Below are 11,368 nucleotides of genomic sequence, written 5' to 3'. Positions count from 1 at the left end.
CGACTTTTATTAATATCATTGCTTTCGCGCGAATTATAACTCCGTGGCGCCTCTAGCGGACGCCTAATTCGCTTTTTACCTCCACCAAGCATTGGGAATATTGCATTGTCATCCATTCACGTCATTTTAGACTGCAAATTCGTGTTCGCATGTAGAATATGTGTTCTGGAGCATGGGAATGGGACAACAGCCATACACACTTTGTCTTAAAAGTATTTGCACATGACTTGTTTTTGACAAAACTGCTATTGGATTGAGCTGTTTTTTTGGGGGGAGAGGGTTTGCCAGAAATTAACGCAGTAAGGGCATGTTACAAAACAAATATGTCTCTTTTAATAATACAAATAAGACAATTGCCCTAAATAGTCTAAACGTTTTTACCAGGTTCTCTCCATGAAATGAATTCGTTTTATTGCGTGTAAAAAACTCGCAAAGTTCAAGCAATCAGCAGCACATCGCAGAATATTGCTTTTTATGTATATCGGCTACAGCGGTCTTTACTTGCTCTGCAATGTCAGGGCGCAAAATCTTCTTTCTTTCGCTCGCCAACCATATTGCTTGTATCGTCTGTTTTCTATGCTTGTTCACTGTCGACAATCGCTATACGTAGGTTATGACTTTACTTCAGTCAGATTGTGTTCCATTGATATGTTATAAAGCGGCAGTTTCTCTATATGTGGAAACCCTTTGAACTCCCAAACTTTATAAATGCGTTTTGTCTGCTTTCCGCTTTCACGTGCCTGTTCTTGGGTCTGTGTTTTCGCATAAGCTACTCTCATTTGCTTGCCAATAAAATCGAGGCAATCAGGTGAACAACTCTTCTGAAAGCAAAGTAGTTTAAAAATTTGTCATTTCAATGCTTTTATCAGTGGTTTTCAACCTTTTAAAACCTTGGGTCGCGGCAAACCTTGTTTCATGACGCCAGAGTAGTGGCGAGCCACTCACAATCTTAGAATTTTCGAAAAATGTGATTTTGCTGGGATTTAAGTCCGCAGGTTGTCACGATACGATATGTACCCCTATTTGTTTGCCATATCTGTGGTTGCAAACCATAGTTTAAGATGCTATTTTCCTGCAAACTTGCTTGTTTAGTTTGAACATATGGTTTTAGAAGGGGATTGATTTTTTCGTTATTTGAAATACATTTCATAATGGATGTGTCCTAAAGTCTCAAAGGAGTATAGCTTAGCAGGTGATCAGGAGATCATTTTGTTAGAACCGAAACAACAATCAAAAATCGCTATCGTCAATTATGGAATTACTGTACCTTGCCATACAACTGGTCCGCAAGATGGCTAAGTAGTCCATGCATTTAAACATATCCCCTTTTAGGGATTTAAAAGAGGGTCTTTGAATGACTCACCATATCTCGTTGATTTTGAAGTGATACATAGTATTGAACATTATTTAATGTTCCAGCAAGGCCATGTTAGGCCAACACTGTAGTTCCAAAACTCGCACCCATTTCTCTTATGTGGACACATCACAAATGACGTCACACGAAATCAGCTGGTTGATTCAAATTCAGCGAAGTGTGACGAATTATTATTTCGTGTTGTTTTCCCATTGCATGATCTTATTTTTTTTGATAACGTTATGAGCCTTAGGCTGGGAATTTGCGCAATCTTCTGCTAACTAGAGGGACGAAGTTACGAACTTAACAAACTTCTCAAAACTCGTTGTATATCTCGCTAGTTATTTGTTTGCTTGCAAACTGAGATTAAGAAGTTAAGAATTTAACTGACCGAAGGCCAAGTGATCATCGGCAATGTGGTCGTTCTTTTCAAGGGATCCAGCGAAGGGGTTTCCATTTGAAGTTGGTGAAAAGGTTGAAGGGCTTGATGCCGACCAAAGCATTTGGAGTTTACACACAGGAAAGCAGAAAGTAAGATAATTAATGTTTTGCAACCATAAAGTGATAAACCCGGTTCCATTTTTAACTAATTAAAAGTCATATATATAAAACATAGTGGATAAACAATTTTTAAATTGCAGAGCAATGGTCAGCCTGTTTCAGTATTTGTGTTTGATGTTACATCAAACAGTGAAACTGCTAAACAAACAGCCCAAGCTTCTGCAAAGAGATTGAAAACCTTGAAACACCCAAATATTCTCACCTTTCTTGACAGGTAAATGTTTTGGTAATAGGTCTTGCATTAAAAACTATGCAACTAATTTGCTGCATCCACTTGAAGCTGTGAATGACTTGCAAATGTGTGCTTTCGGAAAAGTCTAGATAATGTTTTTGTAATAGTTATTGCACACCTTATGGGGCCTTTAGATGCACCTGGTTGTTTAACTCAAACATTATTTTTTCTTTTTAGCTTGGACACGGACAAGTGTATATATGTTGTAACAGAGCCAGTCAAGCCCTTATCTGTTCACCTAAAAGAAATTGATAAAGATACAAGCGAGTATGCTATTTCATGGGGCCTGCATCAAATTGTGGTGGGTAGTCTTATTTTTTTAAAACCCATGATTGGTGTTAAAAAGATAAATAGAATGCAATCTCAGTACAAATTACGTTGCAGAAAGGCCTTAGTTTTTTGATGAGCTCTGTCAATGTGATCCACAACAATGTCTGCATGTCTTCAATGTTTGTTGACTCTGCTGGAGAATGGAAATTAGGTAACACATGTCGACTTTAGTGTTTTGTGTTACTTTCTAGTCAAACAAGCCAAATGCTAATCAATAAATTGAAAGAGAACAGTATCTTAAGAAAGGTCATTGCACATTGGAAGAATCCAATTATTCTTAACTTTTATTCTTAACTTTTTAATAATACTTTTATAGTGGAAAAGAAAAAAATAACACACTTCAGTTGTTGATTTTGTTTTGTGATTTTGTTAAGCCTACCTATAGCCATGCAAGGTACAAGTGCCATATGGATGACATCACAACCACATATATAAACTCTCTCTTCCGCATACACTGTATAATTTTATGTGGGCAATATTTTGATGAATAACCAGGTAAATACCAATATTCCTCATGTCATACAGGTGGCATTGATTATATGTACCCTGCTAGTGGAGAGGGAAGCAACTTGCCACCCATAAAAACACCACCAGCATTGGAGAAGTACAACCCTCCAGAGAAAAATGCCTCTTCTGGGAGACAGAGAAAAACCGCTAAGTGGTAAGTTATTTCTATTAGACTTGATCGTTTTGAATAAAGCATTGTGATTTATCAGGGCGTCTGATATGTGGGGTCTGGGTTGTCTTGTGTGGGAGGTTTTTAATGGACAACTGCCAAGGACTTCTTCACTAAAGGTCGTTGGCAAGGTAATAATGTTGTGGCATTTAATCGTTAGCATGGTGCTTTTACATGTATTAAAATACATTAATGCAAACTAAATCAGTTAAAATGTAAATTTTATAATTGTCTTAAATTTCTTTTACATGTATAAATGCAAACTAAATTTGGTAAAAACTTAATTTTTGAATGGTTTTAAATTTCTGGGTTAATATTTGGGTAAAATTCTGGGTCACGCATTCACATGATAGACAAATACATACATATATATATTTGTATATTACTCTTTTTTTCTCATAAAATAAGTCTTTCATTGCCAGATTTAAAATTATTGCACTGGTTGTTTGTTTGTAGATTCCTAAACCCTTGGTGCGGAATTACTGTGAGCTTGTTTCAGCAAACCCAACTTCCCGACCAAACCCAGACAAGTTTCTTGAGAGCTGTAAAATGCAAGGATCGTTCATGAGCAACCACTTTGTACAAACCAACTTATTCTTGGAAGAAATACAGGTGGACATTTTGATGTCTATTTGTGTGATATGCCTGTCGCTTCTTGTTGTCAAAATAAGGATATTGTTTACCGTCAAGCTCTTCAAAAAGTTTGCAACTCCAATGTACAAAGACCATATATATAATGGATGTCTTACAGGCTAAAGTTTTAAACATTGAGTATTGTTGATATGTTACTCCATAAGCACTCTGTCCACTTTATATTCACATTTTTCCTACCCCTGGGCCATAAGGTTCAAGAGTGTGTTGATATAATTATAATAGATCTATCATCCATCTTTTTCAGATTAAAGAAGCCCATGAACAGGCTGTTTTCTTTACTGATTTAACAGAACATTTGGATGAATTCCCAATCATTTACAGCAAACACAAAATATTGCCTCAGCTTCTCAATGCATTCCAGTTTGGGAATGGTGGACCAGCAGTGTTGCCTCCATTATTTAAGGTATATACAGATTAATATAAACCTCCTCCACCATTAGAAACTATGGAAACCTTTTTACAAACACATAACACATCATACATGCATATTTCCATGGTTAAAAAATCTCAATCGCAACTTTTTAGAAAGAATAGTTGGGCTAGATTTTGCCAAAAACAAAGAATTTGTATCTTTAAGAAAGTTGAGCCAGGATGTGTTTTTGCCCAAAACATACTTTTGTGGGCATCACATTGTTTAACTGTGAGTTGCTAAAAACTGAAAAGAATTGTTTGCTGTTACAGCTTGGAAAGCACCTGGACACAGCAGAGTACCAAGCCCAAATTGTTCCATGTGTCGTAAAACTATTCTCCTCAACCGATCGGGCCACGAGAATTCATTTGCTCCGACAGCTGCCTCTTTTCGTGGAACACCTGCAGCCGGCAGTAAGAATGATAGATGTTTTGAACATGGATTACAAACAATGATATTTTTAGAGGCAAACTGCATGCATTTATTTTTCAGGTTGTTAATGCACAAGTATTTCCTAATATGGTGACCGGTTTTATGGATACAAATCCTGCCATTCGTGAACAGTCAGTCAAGGTTTGTGTCCCAGCCAATAAGTTTAACTAGAATAAAAAGACCAGACATTGTGCCTTCGTCTGTTGTTCACCTAGTGAGAAGCATTACCAGGGGTTCCGTCAAGTCAACAAATCATGACATAAACAACATTTAATACTACTGCATTACACTTCAAAATATTCTGTTAAACTACAATGCATTAATGTGTGTAGAGGGTATTAGTGGAAATTATATGTGTTTGGTTCTGTATGCATAAACTAAGTTTTGTAGTTGTTCTAAGAAGTAATTTCAATGCCTTTTCTTGTTTGGCATTACTTTCTTAATATGCATCATATATTTGTATTTCAGGGAATGTTGTTACTTGCTTCAAAACTAAACGACAACAATCTGAACAATGAATTGATGAAACATTTTGCTCGCTTGCAATCACGTGACGACCAGGGACCAATCAGAACCAACACTACAGTGTGTTTAGGAAAAGTCACTCAGCACCTTAATCCAGTAGTAAGCAATCAATCCATTAGCACCCACATTCCCTTTAATGCATAATATGTATATGAGTAAAATAATTTGATGTGAATAAATTTCACATTTTGTTACAGTGTTACAGTATGTTGTCAAAGTGTCAAAAAAATATGTGCAACTTTTGTCTGACATGGCGAACTAAAAAATATCTGTAGCATGCAATTAACGATTTATGATCCGGTTCTATCCTAGACAAGGCAAAAAGTTGTGTCATCTGCATTTGCACGAGCAATGAAAGATCCATTTCCTGCTGCTCGAACTGCTGGGGTCCTAGCTATGTGCAACAACATACAATTTTTCACCACAAAGGACTGTGCTTTTAAGGTAGAAAAACAAAAACATATCACAAGTGTATGCAGAATCACATAACATGATGTTTTGGTTTAAAGGCACTACCCGCTCTCTGTGCCATGACAGTTGACACTGATAAACAAGTACGGGAAAATGCATTTAAAACGATAAAAGTGTTCATTGAGAAGCTGCAGGCTGCTTCAGATGACCCAGAGGAAGCATTAAAAATGGGTATGAATATGTATGTGGTTTTCATATTACAACTGTAACAGAATGGCAATGAATCTTGGGAAAAAATGCATCAACGTTTGCTGTCCTGTAGCGAGCACTTTGTGTGTAAATAAACTTCAAAAAGCAATTAATAGTTATATTACTAAATGAATATTGTAATTAAGTAAATCTCAAAACATGACCACTTCAAGCTGTCTTTTTTCCAAACCCTAACAACTTTATTTTTGCCTGGAGTCAATTTTTCAGTCCTGTATTTTTAAATTTAATTTTTACTAATACTTCACCCCAATGGCTATTTAATTGCTCACTAACATGTGTTTCAGACCAAGTGGCAAGCACAGCTAGTACTACAAGCAGTAGCAATGCCGGTTGGGCTGGCTGGATGACTACTGGTGTCTCATCATTTACTTCCAAACTGTACACAAACAAAGCTAACGCATCCCCTGCTGATACAGGTATTGCTTTAAATGTTGTAGAATTTTGTGTTTTGGGATCAATATTGTAGGTATGTTTTTATACATTTCAGATATTTGTTTCAATTTAAAGTTTTCTTGGATTTTACTAAGCAGATTTTTTGGTGGTTTTTGACACAAAAAGTTTTTATTTTATTGTAAATGTGATGTAAATTTCATAACAGAGCTTTTGTATAGAAAATGTAATCTGTCACAAAAAATATATACACATAAATTAACAGGAACCCTGATCTCTAAAGTGGACAGAATCTAGCCCCTGATGTGGCACTGTCTTAAAACCAGCAACAGCAATTAGCGGATAGGAAGTGTTTAAAACAGTGTTTCTGATTAACTGTGAATCAAAACACTTTCAAACATTTCATATATTAACAGCCTTGATTAAATCACTTTAAGATACCCAAACCCCTAAAGAGGCAAAAGACAAGGTGGAACCCACAGAAACAAAAAATCTTGATGAACCAAAACCAAATCTGGATGAAGATCTGTTGGAAAATGATGAAGATGGTGGTGGTTGGGACGATAATGACGGTTGGGACAGTCTTGAGGTTGGTACTCAAAGTGTGTGGTTGCGGTTGATGATATTTTAATTATTAGTTTTTGTGCTGTTTTGAGTGTAATTCCAACCCACCACGATTTCGTTTTGTTTTCAAATCACCACCAATATTTTTGTGTCATGATTCCACACATACACATGTTAAATTTTCACTTTACCTATTTTCTTCACAAACACGATATCACAACATAACATCACCATGGCAGTACTACTTTAGTGTAAGAATAATATTAACATAAGATTAATATTAGCATAAACTTACTAAATTGTTTAATTAGAAATAACACTTTGTAAATGTACAAAATCTAAAATAAATATCTGTATTTTTATTCAAAATAGTTAAAGCAAATTTTTGCTGAAAAAAAAAAGTAATTGTCACACAATAGCAATTTTCAACAAAAGCTTTGGGCGAAATTGCCTCTAAGTGTTTTTTAACAATTGGCCAGCGATTTTGCATTGTATGGCAATGTGCACAAAGGTGTGGTTTCTAATAGCTAGAAATACAGTGCATACGATATTTGCATGCCTTGATTTTCTGGTGTTTTTGCATGCGTGGTGTTCCAGGAGTTTGGCAGCGACATGGGCAAATTACCACCTGTTGCCAAGCAACGGAAAACTTACAGGGGCAAACTGATTACCACGCGACAGTTAAAGGAAATGGAAGAAAATATTTGGGACGATTTGTATGGGCAGGTACTCTACACCAAGTTGGTGCTTCTTACAATATCACCATCCTATAAACCAGATAGATGGTTTATTGGTACATAATTTTCTTTTTAATTAATCAGGCTATTAGTGATAGTAATAGAAGAAACTGTCTTGGGAGGTTCTGTAGCAGAAAGTTATATCGTCCCCACAATATTGAGATACAGCAAAAAGCAGAATAATGGTTTATTCAAAACATGTCACTTACTTCTGCTGGTTGTTTTATGTAAAAACTTGTGGATAATGGAGGAAACATCTTGAATAAGAGTATGGTAGTCTGAAAGAGTCATTGTACCTTAAATGGTGTACATTGAGATAAAAATACATCTCTATTCACCAGTTACATGTTTTATCCAAAACCAGCACCTGGTAATTTCATGTCATGTTTCACTATAATGCTTTGTAATTATAAAGTAACCTAACAGAATGATTTACTGCTCCAAATTTGGTGTTTTAAAACACAGTTTGTTTTAAGCACCAATTATAGGGATAAAAACCAACCCACCATCCTAATAAACCAGATTGAAGGTTTATTGGAAACAAAGTTCGTAACTGTGAAGAGATATAAATGTCTGTTAACCAAATATGATTCAATGCAGTATATTAGATGTTTAAGATAGATCACCATCCCCGCCAGCCAGAACAAACACAGTCTCACCTTGTGTATCTTTAGTTGCAATTGCCAGTCATAACAGGTTTCACCAACTGCATGTGGTTGTTTTTTATTGCACCTGCATGTCACTGTTGTAGCATCTGGATTGTGTTTGCCATATGACCATTTTATGTTAAGTTTGTTGGCTTTTAGTGATCTGCAAAATTTTATATTACGTTACAATTTTGTGAAGTTTGATAATTTTTGGCATACCATAAATAATGTGGAATGTCTGCAATTAATTTGTTAGTATTTTGGTAATAGACATCTGGTCATTGCTATTAGTTTGCTTAAACACTCAGTTATATGGGTAGAACCATCCCTTAAATAATGTTACGGTTTAAAACTTGTTTATGGGACAGCAACACTAACAAATAACAATTACCAATACTAAGAAAACCACACAATCACTGGAAGCTGTTTCTTTGGATGATGACGCTGACGAAAATGATAAAAATGGTGATGACGGATGGGACAACTCGGGTTGGGACGATGGATTTAATGAAACTCCTGCTAAGAGCACCTCTATGACATCACAAAAACAAGCTGATGATTGGTCTAGTTGGCAGGACAACGGCTTCGGTTGGTACTATTTTAATTATGCATTTTTTTAATATTTGTTTTGTATGTTGTGAAACTCGGTTAAGGTAATACCAAAGCTTGTGGATTTACAACCTTCTTGTAAAAACAAAACCAATTTGAATATAGTGTGATTCATTTTTTAGTCAAATGATAAATGTGATTTCAGTATCATATACATAGACCTACACAAAAAGGAAATACAGGTTTAATGATATAACATCACCCCAATGTCTAATCTGTATGAAACGTTACTTCTTAATCAAATCCAGATTCAACACCAGATGTAAGCAATCAGCATACAGAAGATAACAACTTGACTCCAGCAAGTACTTACAACTGGAACCAAGGTTCCGGCAATGCACCTGAAGATTTTTTTAACGAGTTTGCACCAAAACCTAAAAAGGTGACAACTTTACTAGTATGGTTGTTAATTTTGTTCCTAAATGTTTCAGTTAACGCATCAGAACCATACATTGACGTGTAATTTTCTGAATCTGATACTCCTTGACAAACCGCACTTTTCATTTTGTTACTGATCAGCACAAATTTAATTGATTTGTTGCAATCAATTGGAACAACATATTAGTTTTGTCGGCAAATCAGACAATTCCAAATGTTATTGAAGTCATAAATCTGTTGTACATCAACTCTCCACGCCTGCTTAGACAGAATAACTCACACTTTCTGAAACTCACTATTCATTATTACTTACACCTGTCCATTTTTAGTATGACCCCAAAAACAAAATCTTACAATGTTTCAATACATCTGGGTTTGCAGACCTTGGGTCAAAAGAGCCGCTTGCAGCAAAAAAACAAACCCAAAAGTGAAAGCAAACCGGCAGAAAAAAGAGTGCCACAAAAATCGTCTGATGATTTTTCGCAAGGTTGGGATGATGGTGGTTGGAATGACAATACATGGGGTGATGATGGAGGTAAGGCTTCTAAAGGCTTTTGCATACATGTTTCTGTGTACATATATGGTTTGGTTGCCTCCACTTACAAAGTCATACTATAGCAGTACTGATAAGACCTATTGTGTCGAAACAGTAGCCCTGTTTGCAGCTTACTATAGGAAAAAAGTTTCGTTCACTTTTAAACTATGGTTTTAAGTCTAAATTGCCCATGGTAATATTTTTTTATATTGCACATGTGTATGTGTCTGATAGGGCTGAAAACCAGTAGGATATATAATAAGGTACTAAAAAATCCACCTGCTTTGGGGCAGTTTAACAAATATTAATCGCACATCAGTTGCCGAACGCTTCACCAAATTCTATTTTTCGCCAAAGGACAATCGAAGGCGGACAAACTGAAGGCAGAACGGGAGGAGAAAAGACGACAACGACAGAAGCAGTTGGAAGAACGAAGATCGGCCAAATCCGGACCCAAAAAATTAGGCGCTCGAAAGTGCGACTGAAATAATACTGCCCTGAGTAAATTCGCTCAAGAACCTCTACGACGTGACGTCACACTATAGTTCGGGGAAGTTGGGAGATGAGGGATTTACACGCAATTTCATGTATTCGGCGTTTTGAATAAGGGTCCTGTGGCGTTGCCATGTTAGCCGTATACCGCGGTGCCATTTTCTGTGTTGTTTACTGTGCTAAGATAGGTTTTTTTTAACTCGTATGGGTTCCTGGACCCCTTGGCCATTTTTTTACTTTGTGGGCCACGTGGTTACCCTGAGGGACCCACGGACTCCGGTTGAGAACCCTGTGCTAAGGTGTTGGTGAGTTTTTTATGACACAGAAAAAACAAATACTCGTAAACGTATTTTTTTGTAAACATGTTATTCTTTACCATTATAATTATTAACTGTTCCAAGCAAAGAAAAGGGCCTAATACTAACTTACTACCCTGTTTATGGGCCCATATTTTAAGTTACCTTTCCGTGTTCATGTTTGCAGATTAACATCGCACTATAGTTTTTGCACCCATGTATATCTTTGCTTTTGCGTGGTATATTGCGTCGAAAACGTCGGTTTTTACCAACTCGACGAATTCTGCACTGCACGCTTTTGACACTTGCTTCCCAGATGCTTGTAACGTTAACGCCTATTTATTTGTGCAATACAAGCTTATCCGAAGCAAGTTGTTCAAAGTTATCTTTTGTCATGATATGTAATATAGGAGAAAAACACCACATCACATTCTAATGGTTACATTGCAGGGGTGTTAATCCCTTTTATCAGAAATTCGAGAGTTTCAAAGCAAACAATAAATTTTTCTGGATTCTAGTGGGCCGCACTGCCTCTTGTAGGACCAGGGGACTTTTACTCAAAATACTCCAATCGAAATCTGTTTTAAGGCGCAAACATTCCATAGCTCCTACCTTCCATACGTTCATCTGGCAGACCAGTATTGGCGCCTATACTGTGAACATCTCATAGCCACCCACGCAACTCGAGTTTGCTGTGGGTTGAAATAAAATACGACATTCTGCACAAAATCAACTTCTTGAGAAGAAAAATCTTACAAACTTGAAATATGGAGAAGGCATATCTACCGGTACAAAGCAAATTGCTTGGCCGTAGTGTTTCCACCTTGTTTTCTCCGTAAGGTTGCACCTAGTTTGGTGCCCAACGG

The 11,368-nt window shown here is 36.5% G+C and overlaps 1 protein-coding gene across 2 annotated transcripts; it reads left to right on the top strand.

The window, feature by feature from the left end:
• The first annotated feature begins 1,575 nt into the window (after positions 1 to 1,575).
• Positions 1,576 to 11,003, top strand: LOC145908475 (N-terminal kinase-like protein). 2 transcript variants are annotated; one of them, XM_082995767.1, is made up of 20 exons: positions 1,576 to 1,885; positions 1,996 to 2,129; positions 2,325 to 2,448; positions 2,532 to 2,628; positions 3,003 to 3,138; positions 3,194 to 3,284; positions 3,610 to 3,765; positions 4,052 to 4,210; positions 4,489 to 4,629; positions 4,709 to 4,789; positions 5,117 to 5,272; positions 5,486 to 5,617; positions 5,683 to 5,815; positions 6,139 to 6,270; positions 6,682 to 6,833; positions 7,406 to 7,534; positions 8,594 to 8,780; positions 9,050 to 9,183; positions 9,561 to 9,714; positions 10,072 to 11,003. In XM_082995767.1, the coding sequence occupies exons 1-20, from the start codon at positions 1,769 to 1,771 to the stop codon at positions 10,197 to 10,199; spliced, it is 2,673 nt and encodes an 890-aa protein (XP_082851893.1). In that variant the 5' UTR covers positions 1,576 to 1,768; the 3' UTR covers positions 10,200 to 11,003. The 2 variants fall into 2 exon arrangements, with proteins under 2 accessions (XP_082851893.1, XP_082851895.1); XM_082995769.1 differs by lacking the exon at positions 7,406 to 7,534 and having other exon boundaries at positions 10,072 to 11,001.
• Positions 11,004 to 11,368: the final 365 nt, after the last annotated feature.

The sequence above is a fragment of the Ascidia mentula genome, chromosome 7 (assembly GCF_947561715.1).
Source record: "Ascidia mentula chromosome 7, kaAscMent1.1, whole genome shotgun sequence".
Classification (NCBI taxonomy): Eukaryota; Metazoa; Chordata; class Ascidiacea; order Phlebobranchia; family Ascidiidae; genus Ascidia; species Ascidia mentula.
This window is presented reverse-complemented; position numbering and strand designations above follow the sequence as displayed.